Source organism: Cyclopterus lumpus, chromosome 17 (genome assembly GCF_009769545.1).
Source record: "Cyclopterus lumpus isolate fCycLum1 chromosome 17, fCycLum1.pri, whole genome shotgun sequence".
Taxonomy (NCBI): domain Eukaryota; kingdom Metazoa; phylum Chordata; class Actinopteri; order Perciformes; family Cyclopteridae; genus Cyclopterus; species Cyclopterus lumpus.
Genome location: NC_046982.1, coordinates 21,974,728 through 21,995,943, shown reverse-complemented (window position 1 = coordinate 21,995,943; position 21,216 = coordinate 21,974,728). Strand labels below are relative to the sequence as shown.

At 45.7% G+C, this 21,216-nt stretch overlaps 1 protein-coding gene across 1 annotated transcript in view; it reads right to left on the bottom strand.

The window, feature by feature from the left end:
- The window catches only part of efr3a (EFR3 homolog A (S. cerevisiae)), a 58,638-nt gene extending 41,198 nt beyond the window's left edge, over positions 1-17,440 (bottom strand). Inside the window, exons 1-2 of the mRNA XM_034554806.1 lie at positions 17,332-17,440; positions 17,042-17,145 (exon numbers count right to left, since the gene is read on the bottom strand). Coding sequence (XP_034410697.1) covers positions 17,042-17,051 — 10 coding nt within the window. The 5' untranslated portion in view covers positions 17,052-17,145; positions 17,332-17,440. The remainder of the gene's footprint in view (positions 1-17,041; positions 17,146-17,331) is intronic.
- Positions 17,441-21,216: the final 3,776 nt, after the last annotated feature.

Here is a 21,216-nt window from a genome sequence, read left to right as displayed (position 1 = left end):
AAAACAAGCTAATCCGAAGACTGTGAGCTGTTGGAACTTGTGATGCTCTGTAATCCTCCTGACAACCAAACATATTTCCTGATGGCGTTCACCCCGCGGTCGACTTGTTTATTTGAGCAGAGGCAAAACAAATGAATGACAGCAGCTCCAAAACGACATTAAAACCCATTCTGGCTAAGAGCCGCGGCTCCGACACTGTGATGGAGGCGATGCATCAATGTGAGCGTCCGGCTCCAGAGAGGCTTCAGATGGAGAGATTGCGGCGGTCACCCGGACTGATGAATCACACCCCGACGAAACCAACCCGGCTCGGCCATTACCGAGGATCAGATCCATCATCCTGCCGCCAACACGCAGGCGGAGAGAGAGATTAATAAAATGTAAAGCGCTCACACAACGACGACGCGGGAGACCCACCGAGCGGCGAGGAGAACCTTCGAAATCAAGACTACGGTGGAAATGCGTTGTGAACAATCTTGGAAAGAGAAAACACTTCTTGATGGTCAACAATGAGCCAATGAGGACCAACACAAAGGTATGGAAGGGATGTAATGTAGGTTTAACTTTGATAAAAGTCACATTTTGTGGTGAATTACAACAATTAACAAAAAGGGTTTTGCAGTTTACACGCAAACCAAAACAATACTTTGATATTTGTTGAATATTAACCTGTTCTTTACCAAAACACTGATGGTGAATGTCGTACCAACATGAATTTGCTGAGAATCGGACGCATTATCGTACAATGTAGAAACACTGTAGTGACACACAGCTCCAGTTCATTATACTGCAGATATATAAATACTGCAATACGCTCACATTGAGCGACCTTCATCGCGTTCTCCTCGTCAGCAATAGACGATGCATTCAAGGACATTTATTTAAAATGGAAAAATCTAATGTGAACAAACATCCACAGATGCTTCTCAATACTTTTATTCTGTTTTCTGGGTCTGAAAACTATGATCGTCTCTACAGCTGCACGCCTTTCTTTACATATTTCTATTACATTTTAATGCATTTTAAAATGGTTTAATGTACTTAGAACATTTTAAAGTGCATTGAAATGCAGGTTAAATTCCCTCTTTGCCTGAGCGGTGCCCCCTGCACACCGGTCTAGAAGCGAGGCTTGAATGGGCCGTGATCGACCTACCAGAGTTCAGCGGGCCGCTCCCGTCCGATGCTCGGCTGTAGCTGAAGGCCACGCCGGCCCCGGCGAGGGGAACCCGCCGGTTCCTCCTCAGGACCCCCCGGCTCAGCTGGACGCAACACGGTGGCATGACCGAAAGACGCTTCCGCCTGAACCGAGGACTTCAGGGGACGGCGGCTGGACGGGTTCTACGTCGCAGCCCCAGCTCTCTAAAGGAAACTTCATCCGTCCGGCCAACGGGGGAACGGAGAAGACGAGATGCCGCCGGGTCTCACACGGGCCGGTGTGCAGGGGCATCGGGTTACCGGCCTCTGTGTTCAGAGCAGAACGTGATCCGACACACAGCCGGAGAACCACAAAAGAGAAAGATGACCTGAGACCAGAAGAGCCGCCAAGGTGTCCGTCACTTCACACCGAAACGAGCTCCAGAGTGAGCAGAACAAGAGACACCTGGTTTCCTTCTTCTAGTGAGCAGAACAAGAGACACCTGGTTTCCTTCTTCTAGTGAGCAGAACAAGAGACACCTGGTTTCCTTCTTCTAGTGAGCAGAACAAGAGACACCTGGTTTCTTTCTTCTAGTGAGCAGAACAAGAGACACCTGGTTTCCTTCTTCAAGTGAGCAGAACAAGAGACACCTGGTTTCCTTCTTCTAGTGAGCAGAACAAGAGACACCTGGTTTCTTTCTTCTAGTGAGCAGAACAAGAGACACCTGGTTTCCTTCTTCTAGTGAGCAGAACAAGAGACACCTGGTTTCCTTCTTCAAGTGAGCAGAACAAGAGACACCTGGTTTCCTTCTTCTAGTGAGCAGAACAAGAGACACCTGGAGGCCAGGAGGTCAGTGCTAGGCCTCAAAGGGGAGGCCGGTTCTAGGTCTCAAAGGGGAGGTCGGTTCTAGGTCTCAATGGGGAGGCCGGTTCTAGGTCTCAAAGGGGAGGTCGGTTCTAGGTCTCAATGGGGAGGCCGGTTCTAGGTCTCAAAGGGGAGGTCGGTTCTAGGCCTCAAAGGGGAGGTCAGTGCTAGGCCTCAAAGGGGAGGCCGGTTCCAGGCCTCAAAGGGGAGGCCGGTTCCAGGCCTCAAAGGGGAGGTCGGTTCCAGGCCTCAAAGGGGAGGTCGGTGCTAGGCCTAAAAGGGGAGGCCGGTTCTATGCATTAAAGGGGAGGCCGGTTCCAGGCCTCAAACGGGAGGTCGGTGCTAGGCCTAAAAGGGGAGGCCGGTTCTATGCATTAAAGGGGAGGTCGGTTCCAGGCCTCAAAGGGGAGGTCGGTGCTAGGCCTAAAAGGGGAGGCCGGTTCTATGCATTAAAGGGGAGGCCGGTGCTTGGCCTCAAAGGGGAGGCCGGTTCTATGCATTAAAGGGGAGGCCGGTTCCAGGCTTCAAAGGGGAGGTTGGTTCCAGGTCTCAAAGGGGAGGCCGGTTCCAGGCCTCAAAGGGGAGGCCGGTTCCAGGCCTCAAAGGGGAGGCCGGTTCTATGCATTAAAGGGGAGGCCGGTTCCAGGCCTCAAAGGGGAGGTCGGTGCTAGGCCTAAAAGGGGAGGCCGGTTCTATGCATTAAAGGGGAGGCCGGTTCCAGGCTTCAAAGGGGAGGTTGGTTCCAGGCCTCAAAGGGGAGGCCGGTTCCAGGCCTCAAAGGGGAGGCCGGTGCTTGGCCCAAAAGGGGAGGTTGGTTCCAGGCCTCAAAGGGGAGGCCGGTGCTTGGCCCAAAAGGGGAGGTTGGTTCCAGGCCTCAAAGGGGAGGCCGGTTCTATGCATTAAAGTGGAGGCCGGTTCCAGGCCTCAAAGGGGAGGCTGGTTCCAGGCCTCAAAGGGGAGGCCGGTTCCAGGCCTCAAAGGGGAGGCCGGTTCTATGCATTAAAGTGGAGGCCGGTTCCAGGCCTCAAAGGGGAGGCCGGTCCAGGCTGAAGACGTGTTTCAGCAGTTTTAATTGATGTGTAAATGGTTTTGTTCGATTATTCTTGCCGTTGACGTGCCGATCGATTAACAAAATGAATAATTTCAGCTGAATGCTGGCCACCATATGTGGTTTTCTTATGGTGGAGGAAGCAGCCAGACACAATGACGTCTGGGCTATAAATAAACCTGACGCAGACTAAACCCACACAGGGACAACAACAATAACAACGATCCCACTTTCTACATCCATCTGTGACTTGTCAAGAGACACAGAAGAGAGAGAAATATCAAGAAATATGACTCTGGAGTTCTAGAAGGAAAGTGAAGGCTGATGTCACACGACCCACGACGCTTACCAATGAATATACAGTAAAAAACAGGTTCATTCAAATCTTTGCTTTAAAAAAAAATTAAAATACACTTGCCACTTTTATATTAATATATATACTTTTATTGTTTATTATCCGATACATTATTTATTTTTAATATTTAATTTAATTAATGTTTTTTTATATTTAATTTAATGTTTTTATATTTAATTTAATGTTTTTATATTTAATTTAATTAATGTTTTTTATATTTAATTTAATGTTTTTATATTTAATTTAATTAATGTTTTTTTATATTTAATTTAATGTTTTTATATTTTATTTAATTAATGTATTTATTTATATATATATTTAAGCTCATCGACTTGCTTCACCACGTCCTGCTTCTGAACCTTGAAGGACGAACACACAGAAAAACAGATGATGTCCCATAAATAATGTGACCCCCCCCCCCCCCCCCCCCTCGTCCCCCCGTCCCCGTCCCCCCCCCCCCCCCCCCCCCCGGCCAGACGGACGTCTAAATTTATACCGCTTGAAAAATATAAAAAGTGTGTTTTTGTGTTGTCTCTGTGGCCCGGAGGCCTGGACCGAGTTCAGGGGGATCATCTGACGCAGCACGAGGGTTCTCAGCCAAGGTACCAGGAACACGGCTGTTCTGCTGCTTCTCAGTAACCACCAGGACCCCTTTCTTCTCTTTCTGTAACAGGAACTCCATTTAAATCAGCAGACGTCTTCAAGTAGATTTGTTTCTTCTCTTTGGTCGTTGCTTTCGGTTGTTTTTTAATCTGCTGTGAACTCATGAATCTCTTTCTTGGGGTGACCTTTGACCCTTTGGAGCAGCACTGGACCGTGAAGCCAGACATGCGTCAGCGCATTGATCCATGCTGGGGGGGTCAACACGTGACAGGAGGTCCTGGACTCTTTGGCCTCTTCCGAGTCTGCGATGCAGAAACTTCTCAAAGGACTCAACGTTTACACAAAGCCTGTCAATCACCTTGTAGCCCCGCCCTTAAAGCATCCCCTGCTTGATGGTCTGTTTGACTGTAAATGGACGCTTTATATCAAGCAGGTGAATAAAGACGTCTTTCCTACCCACGGATCCCTTTACCCCCCCTCATGAAAACAGGCAGAACCGTTCTGGTCTGTGGACCTCGTCCCTTGTGGTTCCTGTGTTTGTTCGCTGCACCTCCTCTTGAGTGTGGTCAGATTGAATGATGCTTCCACGGTGGTGGAGGAGGAGGAGGAGGAGGAAGAGGAGGTGGAGGTGGTAGAGGAAGAGATGGTAGAGGAGGAGGAGGAGGAAGAGGAGGAGGAGGAAGTGGTAGAGGAGGAAGAGGTGGTAGAGGAGGAAGAGGTGGTAGAGGAGGTGGTAGAGGAGGAGGTGGTAGAGGAGGAAGAGGAGGTAGAGGAGGTGGTAGAGGAGGAGGAGGAGGTGGTGGATTTTCTCGTTTAAATATTCATGCCAGGGAGACAAGGGGAGGAAATGGAAACCACGTCGGATGAAATCCAAGGGTTCGGGTTTCTGAGGGCGGAGGAGCAGGAAGGAGTTAGGAGGAGGAGTTAGGAGGAGGAGGAGGAGTTAGGAGGAGGAAGGGGACATCACAAGAAACTCGAGCCCTCTGGAAACGCTCAGGTATGAAAGTGTGAGTGAGCCGTCAACGCACATCTGAAAATCTCCTTAACAGACAAAAGAACGTCTTCATATATATATATATATATATATATATATATATATATATATATATATATATATATATATATGGGGGGGGGGGGGGGGTTCGGGGGGTGGAGAAGAAGAAGAGAGGTAGCAGAGACCAAGTCAGGAAGGGAAGCAGGAAAGGAGGGATGGATGGAGAGGAGATGGTTTCTGATTCATCGACCAGGATTTTCTGATCTTCTTCAGTGAGACGGTTTCAAGAGGAAACAACACAGGAAGAGGAATTAAGAAAAAGCTCAGAAACCAATAAAAAGTAAAGTCTAGGAGGAGGAGGAGGAGGAGGAGGAGGAGGAGGAGGAGGAGGGGGGATCCCGCATTGAGACACAATTACCTGTCTAAGCCTTTTTATCAACGAGGGAAGAGAAGGAAGGAAGGAAGGAAGGAAGGAAGGAAGAAGAGAATTAGCTGAAGATTCTTCTTCATAAATCTAAGAAAGCTCCGGGACCTTCAGCAGTTTAATGTTCTGATCTCAGCTCATCTTTTCAGAAGATACAGTTCAGAAGAATTAGGTTTATGCTGTTTATGTGTTGCAGCTGCATTCTCTCTCCTGACCACCAGGGGGCGACTCCTCTGGTTGTATAGAAGTCTATGCTTCATGTGTTGAAGCTGCATTCTCTCTCCTGACCACCAGGGGGAGACTCCTCTGGTTGTATAGAAGTCTATGCTTCATGTGTTGAAGCTGCATTCTCTCTCCTGACCACCAGGGGGCGACTCCTCTGGTTGTATAGAAGTCTATGCTTCATGTGTTGAAGCTGCATTCTCTCTCCTGACCACCAGGGGGAGACTCCTCTGGTTGTATAGAAGTCTATGCTTCATGTGTTGAAGCTGCATTCTCTCTCCTGACCACCAGGGGGAGACTCCTCTGGTTGTATAGAAGTCTATGCTTCATGTGTTGAAGCTGCATTCTCTCTCCTGACCACCAGGGGGAGACTCCTCTGGTTGTATAGAAGTCTATGCTTCATGTGTTGAAGCTGCATTCTCTCTCCTGACCACCAGGGGGCGACTCCTCTGGTTGTATAGAAGTCTATGCTTCATGTGTTGAAGCTGCATTCTCTTTACTGACCACCAGGGGGCGACTCCTCTGGTTGTATAGAAGTCTATGCTTCATGTGTTAAAGCTGCATTCTCTCTCCTGACCACCAAGGGGCGACTCCTCTGGTTGTATAGAAGTCTATGCTTCATGTGTTAAAGCTGCATTCTCTCTCCTGACCACCAGGGGGCGACTCCTCTGGTTGTATAGAAGTCTATGCTTCATGTGTTAAAGCTGCATTCTCTCTCCTGACCACCAGGGGGCGACTCCTCTGGTTGTATAGAAGTCTATGCTTCATGTGTTAAAGCTGCATTCTCTCTCCTGACCACCAGGGGGCGACTCCTCTGGTTGTATAGAAGTCTATGCTTCATGTGTTAAAGCTGCATTCTCTCTCCTGACCACCAGGGGGCGACTCCTCTGGTTCTCCACACAGAAAACACACCTTTCTGAAACCAGCTCCTAAAGATACATATTGTCATTTATGGCTTTCACCCTCTGAAAGAGTGAACATATCTCACCATTATCACCATTCACCAGGTTTATGCATTTTAAAACAATGTCAGCTCACAGCGGGAGTTCAGGCTCCGCCCCTTACCGTGGTCACCCGTTAAGCTTGCACCCTAAACCGGATAAAATTAAATATACGGGAACAGCAGGAAAAGTGAGACGGAGCCGGGAAGCCGAGCGGAGATCCGATGGTAAAGCGATCAGGCCCGTTGAAGGGGCTATTTATACGTTTGATCGTACGTTCAATTCCATCGTGGAATATCTGAGTGAGATACTTTGGATTCAGACAAATATTCAACATTTATAAAAGCCACCGTCCAACAGAGACTGAGATGTTTAGATTTGGTGGAGCGGAAAATAACCTCCGAGATGGCGTTTAAAACCCTCTGAACCCCAGGCCTCGTTTTTCACTTCAAAATAAAGGCTGTCACTATGAAACAAAAGTGTTTCACTACAAAATAAAGGTTGTTCACCAAAAAATAAACGCGTTTTACTACAAAATAGAGGTTGTTACTACAAAATAAAGGATTTCATTACAAAATAAAGGATTTCACAACAAAATAAAAGTGTTTCACTACAAAATAAAAGTGTTTCACTACAAAATAAAGGTTGTCACTACAACATAAAGGATTTCACTACAAAATAAAAGTGTTTCACTACAAAATAAAGGATTTCATTACAAAATAAAGGATTTCACTACAAAATAAAAGTGTTTCACTACAAAATAAAGGTTGTCACTACAGAATAAAGGATTTCACTACAACATAAAGGATTTCACTACAAAATAAAAAAGTGTTTCACTACAAAATAAAGGTTGTCACTACAGAATAAAAGTGTTTCGCTACAAAATAAAAGGTTGTCACTACAAAATCAAAGTGTTTCACTACAAAATAAAAGTCCTGCTCCTCTATGGAAACAGAGGCATCATTACTTGAAGTAAAGAGAACTAGAACATGTCTGTAGTGCAGAATAACAGAGTGACTAATCATGAAATATAATGCATTTTGACTTTGATCATTTACAATCCAACATGTTTCCAACATTTAATATTATTCCAACCACTCGTCATCTCTTATAAACGCAGCCGAGCCGATCACGGCTTCATGGTGGAGCTGAAGAGCGTAGCATTTAATGTTGTTGTTGTTGTTGTTGTTGTTCTACAGGATGTGGTGAAAACAAACGGTTTATTTGTGAAGAAAAGTGAGTCTGAAGAAATCTGTTTTGTTTTTTGTTGTGTCTTCATGTTCAAGGACCGTTGGAAAAATACAAATCTGACGACAATGTTTCCAAGCTTAAATGGGGTCATTTTGAGTTTAAGAAAACACACTTTTCAGAGGGTTCCTTACACCATGAAGTGACAATCTGAATAATGTTAGGGCCTTCCACGATAAGAGATGCCTGAGGAGCGTTCAGACCTTTGAGTTCCAGAAACACACGTCAACAGTTCAAGAAAGCCACGAAATGTGGGAACTCCTTTTCACGCCTCCCTTCGCGGCCATATGGGGCTGATAGGCACACCTGTTACTCAAAGAGGCCACGCCCTCAATAATGCCTAACTTTAAGCTCTAATGTAATAAAAACGGGTGAGTCGTCCATGAACGAGGACGTGAGCGTGTTTATTTCTGTTTTAAAGCTGTGCATTTTAACATAGACGTCTATGGAGATCGACGCGCTTTTGGAGCCTCGAGTGGCCGTTTGAGAAAGTGCAGTTGGTGGGTGCGTTTGTTTTCCGTTCTCGGCACCGACTTCACGGTACAATGAAGAACTTTAACTAATGCAGTGTGCATTAGTTAAAGTTCTCCACTGTTTGAATGTCTCGCTGTATTCTGAAGCTAAAGGCACGGTTCAATTCACCACCAGTGTTTGAACTGGGATGTTCAAACATCACCTCACAGAATGAATACATTAATAAAAGAATAAATAAAGAGCCCAAATGGCTCTGTCAGAAAGTGTGTGTGTGTGTGTTGTTGTTGTCTTTGTATCCGAGTGTGTGAGTTACATGCATCATACTTGTGCGTTTCCACTCTTGTGCGTGCACTCCTCAAGTTAAAGGGTCCGACGTGCATTTCAACGAGGGTCCTCACAAGTGTAGAAGTACAAACACCTGTGTGTGTGTGTGTGTGTGTGTGTGGCAGGGTGGGTGAGATTGACTTAATTGAGCATGAAAGGCAACAGATGACCTCTGGTGCTTCCGCGCTGCCGCCCAATCAAACCATCTGCCGGCCTGAGGCTCAAGGACGAAACGAGCGAGCGCGGTCCTTCACGCTCGGATTGGCCTGCGGACGGCGTCCGAGAGTCTCGACAGGTGAACGGGGTTCGAGGAACGTGGCGTTGACGCTCAGGAGGAAACCGTGAGAACATCCCCCGGCTTCCTGGACTGGGTTTGTGTAGAAGAGGAAGGTCACCCGACGATGACGTCGCTAAAGCTTTATGTACGCCGGCCGCCACAGGGCGAGCTGCGAGCGCTCGTGCTAACGGTCGGCTGCATTATTCTCCAGAACACCAGGGGGCGGACAAACAACAGGAAATAGACCTCGTCTATAGAGAGGAGGGGTTGTATTTATGTGTAAACTCATAAACTACTTTATTACCTTTAAAAGAAGACTTGAAACTAGAGATTGAGACCATAAACTCATGTTTACAATGTTTACTGAGGGAATAAATCAAGAGAAGTAGAGTCATTTATATAGACTTCTATACAACCAGAGGAGTCGCCTCCTGGTGGTCAGGAGAGAGAATGCAGCTTTAACACATGAAGCATTGACTTCTATACAACCAGAGGAGTCGCCCCCTGGTGGTCAGGAGAGAGGATGCAGCTTTAACACATGAAGCATAGACTTCTATACAACCAGAGGAGTCGCCCCCTGGTGGTCAGGAGAGAGAATACAGCTTTAACACATGAAGCATAGACTTCTATACAACCAGAGGAGTCGCCCCCTGGTGGTCAGGAGAGAGAATGCAGCTTTAACATATGAAGCATAGACTTCTATACAACCAGAGGAGTCACCCCCTGGTGGTTAGGAGAGAGAATGCAGCTTTAACACATGAAGCATAGACTTCTATACAACCAGAGGAGTCGCCCCGTGGTGGTCAGGAGAGAGAATGCAGCGTTAACTTTTATGAGTCAGCAGAAACGTTTAAAATACATTAATGCTACTTCAATGTTAGCAGCTTTGGCCAATTTAAAAAAAGGTGCACTTATGGTGGACTGACCTTTAAGGTGGACCAGAGTTATACACCTTTATTTGGTAATCAGAGGCACAGAAAACCCACTGGATTCATTCTAGTTGATCACCAACGCTACATTTTACTAGATTACCTGTGAACACATCATGAGAACGTTATTGACCTTCAGCCAGTACTCATTTTCACCGAGCGGAGCCTGAACGCATCGTCATTTAACTGAAAGGAACCTCCGTCCGCTAGCCGTTAGCGGTGCTGCTAACGTTCCGTCTGTACGGACGGCCCGACCGAAGATACTTCACGTTACACACTCTGAAGACACGAATACGTCAATCATAAACGGTATGAACCAGGGGGCGACGTGCTGCAGCAGCTGCTGAGGCGACACAGCATGCGACGACAACAACAACAACAACAACAGTCGTCCAGTCCACCCCCCCCCCCCCACACACACACACACGCACACACACCGGTTATGGCAACGTGAGAATTAATCTGTGCTGTTTGATCCTTGAGGTTTGTCAGTCAAGAGGAAACCAGGCAGCTGATTGGATGGAGAGAGCGGATCAATGGTCGGTCGGCACAGACCTGGACTCTGTTAGCCGGATTTACTCTGTGACACACACACACAAACACACACACACACACACACACACACACACGCACACAGTGTGAAGCCTCCTACCTGACTCGTTGTTCTCTGAATCCATCTTGTCAGAGGCGAAAGCTGAGGACGGCCTGCCAGGTGGACCACGAGTCCTCTCTCTCTCTCTTTCTCTGTGTTTCCACCCTCTCTCTCTCTCCCCCCCCCCCCCCCCCCTCCCTCCCTCCTCCCCCCCCTCACCCACTGACTCATCTCTGACCTTGCAGTGTGTGTTTCCCCTCGCCAGCAGCAGCTCTGCTGGAGGCTGCAGATGAAGCACCGAGTCCACGAGGCTGAAAACACTCAAAACAACCTCGGTATGATGTCACACGCACACAGACAGACAGACAGACAGACAGACAGACAGAGAAACAGAGAGACAGACAGAGAGACAGAGAGACAGACAGACAGACAGACAGAGAAACAGAGAGACAGACAGACAGAGAAACAGAGAGACAGACAGAGAGACAGAGAGACAGACAGACAGACAGAGAAACAGAGAGACAGACAGACAGACAGACAGACAGACAGACAGAGAAACAGAGAGACAGACAGAGAGACAGAGAGACAGACAGACAGACAGTGTTTTCTGAGTGTGTGTTGGGTTGAATGTGTTTTAATCGTCCTGATTGGAGTGCAATTATGCAGATTGACAGAGGCTGTTGAAGGAATTTTAAAAATGTGCGTATTTGTGTTTGTCTGTGTGTGTTTGTGTGTGTCTGTGTGTGTGTGTGTGTCTGTGTGTCTGTGTCTGTGTGTGTGTGTGTGTGTCTGTGTGTCTGTGTCTGTGTGTGTGTGTGTGTGTCTGTGTGTGTCTGTGTGCAGTGTCTATTTGCATATGTGGAAGTGTGTGTGGGCTTCTGCTGTGTAACTGAGTGTTCGTGCTTAAGCTTCTATCTCTACGAGGACGAGTTTAGGGGTTTGTAGACCTCGTGAGTGAGGAGAGTATCTAGAAAAGTGAAGACGTTTACAGGAAGTGAAGACGTTTACAGGAAGTGAAGACGTTTACAGGAAGTGAAGACATTTACAGGAAGTGAAGACGTTTACAGGAAGTGAAGACATTCAGAGGAAGTGAAGACATTTAGAGGAAGTGAAGACGTTTAGAGGAAGTGAAGACGTTTAGAGGAAGTGAAGACGTTTACAGGAAGTGAAGACGTGAAGACGTTTAGAGGAAGTGAAGACGTTTACAGGAAGTGAAGACGTTTACAGGAAGTGAAGACATTTACAGGAAGTGAAGACGTTTACAGGAAGTGAAGACATTCAGAGGAAGTGAAGACATTTAGAGGAAGTGAAGACGTTTAGAGGAAGTGAAGACGTTTAGAGGAAGTGAAGACGTTTACAGGAAGTGAAGACGTTTACAGGAAGTGAAGACGTTTAGAGGAAGTGAAGACATTTAGAGGAAGTGAAGACGTTTACAGAAGGTGAAGACATTTAGAAGACGTGAAGACGTTTAGAGGAAGTGAAGATGTTTAGAAGACGTTTAGAGGAAGTGAAGATGTTTAGAGGAAGTGAAGACGTTTACAGAAGGTGAAGACGTTTAGAGGAAGTGAAGACGTTTAGAGGACGTGAGGACGTTTAGAGGAAGTGAAGACGTTTAGAGGACGTTTAGAGAAGGTGAAGACGTTTACAGGAAGTGAAGACGTTTAGAGAAGGTGAAGACTTTACAGGACGTGAAGAGATTTAGAAGACGTTTAGAGAAGGTGAAGACGTTTACAGGAAGTTAAGACGTTTAGAAGACGTTTAGAGAAGGTGAAGACGTTTACAGGAAGTGAAGACGTTTAGAGGACGTTTAGAGAAGGTGAAGACGTTTACAGGAAGTGAAGACATTTAGAGGACGTTTAGAGAAGGTGAAGACGTTTACAGGACGTGAAGACGTTTAGAAGACGTTTAGAGGAAGTGAAGACGTTTACAGGAAGTGAAGACGTTTAGAGAAGGTGAAGACATTTAGAGGACGTTTAGAGGAAGTGAAGACGTTTAGAGGAAGTGAAGACATTTAGAGAAGGTGAGGACGTTTAGAGAAGGTGAAGACATTTAGAGGACGTTTAGAGAAGGTGAAGAAGTTTAGAGGATGTTTAGAGAAGGTGAAGACGTTTACAGGAAGTTAAGACGTTTAGAAGACGTTTAGAGAAGGTGAAGACGTTTACAGGAAGTGAAGACGTTTAGAGGACGTTTAGAGAAGGTGAAGACGTTTACAGGACGTGAAGACGTTTAGAGGACGTTTAGAGAAGGTGAAGACGTTTACAGGACGTGAAGACGTTTAGAGGACGTTTAGAGAAGGTGAAGACGTTTAGAGGACGTTTAGAGGAAGTGAAGACGTTTAGAGGACGTTTAGAGAAGGTGAAGACGTTTACAGGACGTGAAGACGTTTAGAAGACGTTTAGAGAAGGTGAAGACGTTTACAGGAAGTGAAGACGTTTAGAGGACGTTTAGAGAAGGTGAAGACGTTTACAGGACGTGAAGACGTTTAGAGGACGTTTAGAGAAGGTGAAGACGTTTACAGGACGTGAAGACGTTTAGAAGACGTTTAGAGAAGGTGAAGACGTTTACAGGAAGTGAAGACGTTTAGAGGACGTTTAGAGAAGGTGAAGACGTTTAGAGGACGTTTAGAGGAAGTGAAGACGTTTAGAGGACGTTTAGAGAAGGTGAAGACGTTTAGAGGACGTTTAGAGGAAGTGAAGACGTTTAGAGGACGTTTAGAGAAGGTGAGGACGTTTAGAGCTCCAGGTATTTGTTTTCAGCAGGTGTGTCTTTAGTGTGATGTCCTCTGCTCCTCCTCGAGCAAACATGACCTTAACAAACCAGTGAATCAACACAAAGAGAAGGACAATGGGACACACGCTCATATTACACCATTACTCCAACTATGACAGTATGCCAGCATATATATTACAGTTTGTAAAGCTGGAGTGGAGATGCATGTCCAGAAGAGATTAGCGTCATATTGATCAATCGGGGCGACCAATCAGGGAAGGACACCTTCGTGAGACCCAATCGAACTCTTCCACCCTGGGGAGCGTTTTTTAAAACGGAAACGTAGTTGTGTGGACAATATAACAAAAATATTGAATACATGGGCAAGTAAAATGTCCCCCACCTCCTAAAATACGTGTGTGTGGTTGTTGTCAACCTTCAGAACTGAGTTTAATCTGCACAGGAAGGCGCATTGCAGGCGTGAAAAGGTGTTTGTTTGTTTGTTTGTTTGTTTCTAAAGCCGTTATTTCCTGCTTCCCTTCCCATGCTGAGGCGGCGCGTCACGCAGCAGAAGATAAAAGCTTCCCCTCGTCTCTGCAGAAAGAACCGGCGCAGGAAACAGACGGCGGCGCGCCTCCTTTGAAGATATATTTAGGCCAAATCCTCCGTCCTCCACGGTGAATACCAATCACAGAACACCGCCGAGGGAGGAGCACGCACACAAGCCAGTTGAGTCTTCCTGCAGACCAAATGTTTCAGATGCATGCTGGGTGACTGAGATTCTCATCAGACCTTTAAGCTACATCCTCGCTACCGCGTTTTAAAAACACACATCTTGGGTTACGGCCGTCGCCATCCTGGTCTTCATGCAACCAGCGAACAGGAAGTGACCATGTTAGGACTGAGGAGGAGTGACGTAGAGACGCTGTATACGTCTGTGGTGTCGACCTGTCAATCAACCTGTAGCCACGCCCTAAAGCATCCCCTGCTTTATGGTCTGTTTGACTCTAAATGACCATAATTTACTAAATGAACATCACGCTGTATTGAAGAAGACTTGAAACTAGAGATTGAGACCAAAAACTAATGTTTACAATGTTTACTGAGGGAATACATGAAGAGAAGTAGAGTCATTTATATAGACTTCTATACAACCAGAGGAGTCGCCCCCTGGTGGTCAGGAGAGAGAATGCAGCTTTAACACATGAAGCATAGACTTCTATACAACCAGAGGAGTCGCCCCCTGGTGGTCAGGATAGAGAATGCAGCTTTAACACATGAAGGATAGACTTCTATACAACCAGAGGAGTCGCCCCCTGGTGGTCAGGAGAGAATGCAGCTTTAACACATGAAGCATAGACTTCTATACAACCAGAGGAGTCACCCCCTGGTGGTCAGGAGAGAGAATGCAGCTTTAACACATGAAGGATAGACTTCTATACAACCAGAGGAGTCGCCCCCTGGTGGTCAGGAGAGAGAATGCAGCTTTAACACATGAAGCATTGACTTCTATACAACCAGAGGAGTCGCCCCCTGGTGGTCAGGAGAGAGAACGCAGCTTTAACACATGAAGCATAGACTTCTATACAACCAGAGGAGTCGCCCCCTGGTGGTCAGGAGAGAGAATGCAGCTTTAACACATGAAGCATAGACTTCTATACAACCAGAGGAGTCGCCCCCTGGTGGTCAGGAGAGAGGATGCAGCTTTAACACATGAAGCATAGACTTCTATACAACCAGAGGAGTCGCCCCCTGGTGGTCAGGAGAGAGAATGCAGCTTTAACACATGAAGCATAGACTTCTATACAACCAGGAGTCGCCCCCTGGTGGTCAGGAGAGAGAATGCAGCTTTAACACATGAAGCATAGACTTCTATACAACCAGAGGAGTCGCCCCCTGGTGGTCAGCAGGCGTTTTATTTCTGCACATCTAACCGTGAGCTCATCAGACGGTTCACTCAGCGGCAGCAGAGCGAGAGTGACGGGTCTGTCCTCCATAATGATTTAATTATTATACTAACACTTTGATGATAATGAGTCTCCAGACCACAACAGACCCAGGAGTGAGCCGAACCCCCGCAAACACACTGCATTAAATCTCAGTGAGCCCTGTGTTGCTCTCCCAGCTGACATTATGTTACCTGTGTCATCTGATCCGTCTTCATAGAGACCGGCGATCAAACATCAGCTGATCGGTGGCCGATTGATGAAGCGACACAATGAAAATACAACAATAAACTTCAGCAAAGCTGCAAGAACAACAATAAATTACAAAAATAATTTTAAAAAAAAATAATAATAATAATAATATTAAAAAAATCTAGAATAGATATCGCGCGTTAGAAAGCTAAATTAACCAAAACCAACCTCCAAAGTAAATTAATTGAAAATGAACAAGGCAACACGTCGTTTTAAAAAGGAAACACGTCGTTTTAAAAAGGAAACACGTCGTTTTAAAAAGGCAACAAGTCATTTTAAAAAGGCAACAAGTTGTTTTAAAAAATAAACAAGTTGTTTTAAAAAGGCAACAAGTTGTTTTAAAAAAGGCAACAAGTCGTTTTAAAAAAGGCAACACGTCGTTTTACAGGTTACGTTGCTGCAGTACGTTGTTACGTTATTATTTTGAACGCAACGTTACCCGGAAGGAACACTTTTCAAGACTTATTCATCCAACTTAGACCAACTGTAGTTCAAAGATCACAGTTCATAGCGTCTGCAGTGGGTTTGTCCACCACACACACACACACACACACACACACACACACAAAGTGATGCATCGGCCCATCGGGAATCGATGCTGAACGTGTCACATTACCACTAATGTAATCAGGAGTTTACCACTGGGAGTAATTACAGAAACGAGGCTCGCCGGGCTGCAGAGTCCTTGGACCCCCCCCCAAAGAAATATTCTCAGTGAGCGTTCCCCCAAATAGAACACACACACACACACACACACACACACACACACACACACACACACACACACACACACACACACACACACACACACACACACACACACACACACACACACACACACACACACACACACACACACACACACACACACACACACACACACACACACACACACACACACACACACACACACACACACACACACACACACACACACACACACACACACACACACACACACACACTTCTGATCTCAAACAGATTGTACCAAACTAGACTGACCTCTAGTTCAAGTTCAATGTTATTCACACACACACACACACACACACACTGTAAATGTAACACCAGAAGCTTGGAAGCAATGCATGTAGGGAAATGATTAAGCGCGATGGCAGTACATGTTCTTGCTAAAAGCACATTATTGATTAATAATCTGCAATATTGTCCTCTGGTGATCCATCGACTCGAAGAGACAATCTTTGCATCTTTAGGAAAGTACTCTTTATACATTATATACACCAGTGTGCATTATTATGATTTAAACACTGAGGAACTAAAACATAAACATGTACTTATGTGTATGTATTAGTGATTAAAACAGAATAACACAATATCTGTAAATAACGTATAGACTTTGATGCTTTAAGTACATGTTGCAATACTTTTGATATTCAGGACTATTGTACTTCTCAAGTACTTCCCTCTCTGCTCCTCCTGGACACGTGATCCCATCGATTGATCATTAATCGGTAGGCTATGTCAATATATATATATATATATATATATATATATATATAATTATTTGTATTTTTTACAGAGGACCCTGAACGCATCACTGCACAACTTCGACCCGTTTGTCTCTTTGTTTCAATGAGCCCCCCCAAAAAAGAAAATGAGCCCCCCCGAAAAAAGGGGAAAAAACGACAGTGAACGCAACACACGCACTCACACGCACGCACGCACGCACGCACACAGAGAGCTTACCGGCTGGCATCCTGGCGCTAATGTACCGCAGTGCCTCTGCGCGCTGATTGGTCCAGAGGGTTCAGCTAGCCTCCATGTAGCTTCTGCCCGCTCTGACGTCACACCTGGCGTCGGGATTGACGAACTCGTTAAAACACTCCGGAGAAACCCCGTTAGCGAAACCCCTCGTTTAACGGGCTAAAGCGGTGTGTGTGTGTGTGTGTGTGTGTGTGTGTGTGTGTGTGTGTGTGTGTGCGCGTGTGTCCAGAGGGGACACGACGTTAAAAGTGAGCCGGTCGTCGGGGACATACCTGTAAACAGCAGCAGATTAACTCCCACACATTACTACAGCGCTTCCTGCTTTACGGTGACAGGCAACGCGGAAGTGTGTGTGCGCGTGTGTGCGCGCGTGTGTTTGAGTATGTGTGCTTCTGCTGCGGCGGCGGCGGTGCGTTCAGGGACCGCGGAGGAGCCGTGTGACGGATAATTATAGCAGCTGCAGTGAGGCTATATATATATTTATATATATATATATATATATATATATATATATATATATATATATGGACAAGAGTGTATCACAGGTTACAGATAAATAATAAAGTATTTATTGAAGGGTTTAAAATAATAATATTTGTAAAAGTCTGTTTCTTTCATTATTTGTATTTATTATTTTCATTTCTTTATTTTACTTTATTTGTTTATATATATATATAACCTTTGAGATGTAGTTCAGTAGAAATATAAACTAGCATTAAATGACAAGTATTAAAGTTGTAAGTACAGTGCCTAAATAAATGTACTTATATATATATAAGACAACAGAATGCGTATTTGAAATTTGACATTATTATGACCATTATTATTACATCTATTATTATGATCATTATTTTTGTATTGTTATTATGAGCATTATTATTGTTGTTATTATTACCATTATTAATACTATTTCTATTGATCAAAAACATATGCATGGATTTTAAATATTTATTTTTACTTGATTATAATTAATTAAAGTTCACTGAATAGAAGGTGAGAGGTGTCACACGCACAGTTTTAATGGAGAAAACCAACGTGCTGCAACACCACTAACGACCACCAGGGAACGTGCGGTCACTCAGTTCCCAAAGAGACGAGTGAACAAGTGTGAAAGTGTGCCGCTTGTGCTTTTTTTTTATTTTTAAAGCTCTTAAGGACCTCTGCGGCGCCGTCCAGCGGCCTGAGAGCTGATTAAAGGCTTTGGCCCCACAGATGGCGAGCCAAGCCTCCGCCCCGGGTCACATGACCGGCCGCCGCCGATAAAAGGCCCCGGTTTGTGTAATTACTCTAATGCGGCCACGTGGAAACAAAGCTTGCTGGCCGTCTACGCTCACCCGTCATTCAAGTGGACCGAGAGGAACCTGGTCCTGAAGCAGTCTCAGTGTAGTCCCGGTCCTCTATAGACCTCCATCAGTGCACAGACCCTCAGAGAGAAGGTGGTCTGGTTCTAGAGAGTTCTTTTTAAAGCTCTGGGTCGGATTCTGGTGAAACCAGAAGACATCTTGTAGGTTGACCAGAACCTCCTTCAGCCCAGACTCCAGCAGGGCCCTTCAGCAGAGACCGGTCCACCAAGGACAAACCCAGATCTAGCGGAGACCGGTCCACCAAGGACAGACCCAGATCTAGCGGAGACCGGTCCACCAAGGACAGACCCAGATCCAGCAGAGACCGGTCCACAGTGGACAGACCCAGATCCAGCAGAGACCGGTCCACCGTGGACAGACCCAGATCCAGCAGAGACCGGTCCATCGTGGACGGACCCAGATCCAGCAGAGACCGGTCCACCGTGGACAGACCCAGATCCAGCAGGGACCGGTCCATCGTGGACAGACCCAGATCCAGCAGAGACCGGTCCATCGTGGACAGACCCAGATCCAGCAGAGGCCAGTCCACCTCAGTAAAATGAGACCTCCAGAATCATCACAGAACGAAAGTCCTTTCAGGAACTTTTCAGTAACACGAATATCGTTGAAGCGGGGAGGCATTTAACTGACTCCCGGTTGCCCCCGGCAACCAAGCGTATGCACATTGGCCTGCATGGCTAAGCCTCGAGCGATGAGGTTGAGGCGCAATTCCTCAAAAAATGCACCGCAATGCAGCACAGAGACCACAGGGATTATGGTTTGGGAAACGCTCGGGGACCCTCTCCTTTGTAGTGAAGAGACATATATGTGTAGATAATATACATATATACATATATATATATATATATATATATATATATATATAAATATATATACATGTAGGCTTTCTAATTAAAGCTGATAATGTACAACACATCGTATGATATCCCACGCCCAAGTCAGCCACGTAGTCCACCATCGTAAGCTTTTAAATCCAGCTTAAAGGAACAGTACGACATTCTGCAGAAGATCAACACCCCTTTCATGTTCGTGTGCCTCTGAAGCTCACTAATTAACACGTTGCATCTCGTTTGTTTAATCCGGATACACACTTACACACAAACACTTACACACACACACACACACACACACACACACACACACACACATACACACACATGTAAAGATGACTATTTCTTTCTGAAGGGACAACTTGTTTTCTGCCAACTGCAGTCTATGCTTCATGTGTTAAAGCTGCATTCTCTCTCCTGACCACCAGAGGGCGACTCCTCTGGTTGTATAGAAGTCTATGCTTCATGTGTTAAAGCTGCATTCTCTCTCCTGACCACCAGAGGGCGACTCCTCTGGTTGTATAGAAGTCTATGCTTCATGTGTTAAAGCTGCATTCTCTCTCCTGACCACCAGAGGGCGACTCCTCTGGTTGTATAGAAGTCTATGCTTCATGTGTTAAAGCTGCATTCTCTCTCCTGACCACCAGGGGGCGACTCCTCTGGTTGTATAGAAGTCTATGCTTCATGTGTTAAAGCTGCATTCTCTCTCCTGACCACCAGGGGGCGACTCCTCTGGTTGTATAGAAGTCTATGCTTCATGTGTTAAAGCTGCATTCTCTCTCCTGACCACCAGGGGGCGACTCCTCTGGTTGTATAGAAGACTATGCTTCATGTGTTAAAGCTGCATTCTCTCTCCTGACCACCAGGGGGTGACTCCTCTGGTTGTATAGAAGTCTATGTTTCATGTGTTAAAGCTGCATTCTCTCTCCTGACCACCAGGGGGCGACTCTTCTGGTTGTATAGAAGTCTATGCTTCATGTGTTAAAGCTACATTCTCTCTCCTGACCACCAGGGGGCGACTCCTCTGGTTGTATAGAAGTCTACGCTTCATGTGTTAAAGCTGCATTCTCTCTCCTGACCACCAGGGGGTGACTCCTCTGGTTGTATAGAAGTCTATGTTTCATGTGTTAAAGCTGCATTCTCTCTCCTGACCACCAGGGGGCGACTCCTCTGGTTGTATAGAAGTCTATGTTTCATGTGTTAAAGCTGCATTCTCTCTCCTGACCACCAGGGGGTGACTCCTCTGGTTGTATAGAAGTCTATGTTTCATGTGTTAAAGCTGCATTCTCTCTCCTGACCAGCAGGGGGCGACTCCTCTGGTTGTATAGAAGTCTATGTTTCATGTGTTAAAGCTGCATTCTCTCTCCTGACCACCAGGGGGCGACTCCTCTGGTTGTATAGAAGTCTATGCTTCATGTGTTAAAGCTGCATTCTCTCTCCTGACCACCAGGGGGTGACTCCTCTGGTTGTATAGAAGTCTATGTTTCATGTGTTAAAGCTGCATTCTCTCTCCTGACCACCAGGGTGTGTGCCCCCCCTGTTGGAGGTGAAGGTGTAGCAGCCCCTGTCTCTCCCTATGAATTGCGGCTCAATGAAGCCGAACATTGATTGCCAGTATTTCAGATCTCCAGGTTGCCGAGCAGCTCCAGCTGCTATGACGCGTCATGTGACCACGAGTCCTCTTACACTACATTCATACAGCTACACTGCAATGGTACATTGCTCATACAAGGAATGTCACTGTGAAAGGTGTATATGATCCTAATAATAATAATAATTTAAAACAAATAAAAATTCCATAAAATGGTTACAAAAAATTTATTACAAAAATAATAATAACAATAATAAGACAATAACCAATAAACGATAAACAATAAATCATTGACGTTTAATTTTTTACGGTCACAGTTTTAACACCACTTCAATCACATTTAACAAACAAAACCACTTTGTTCAGTAAAAA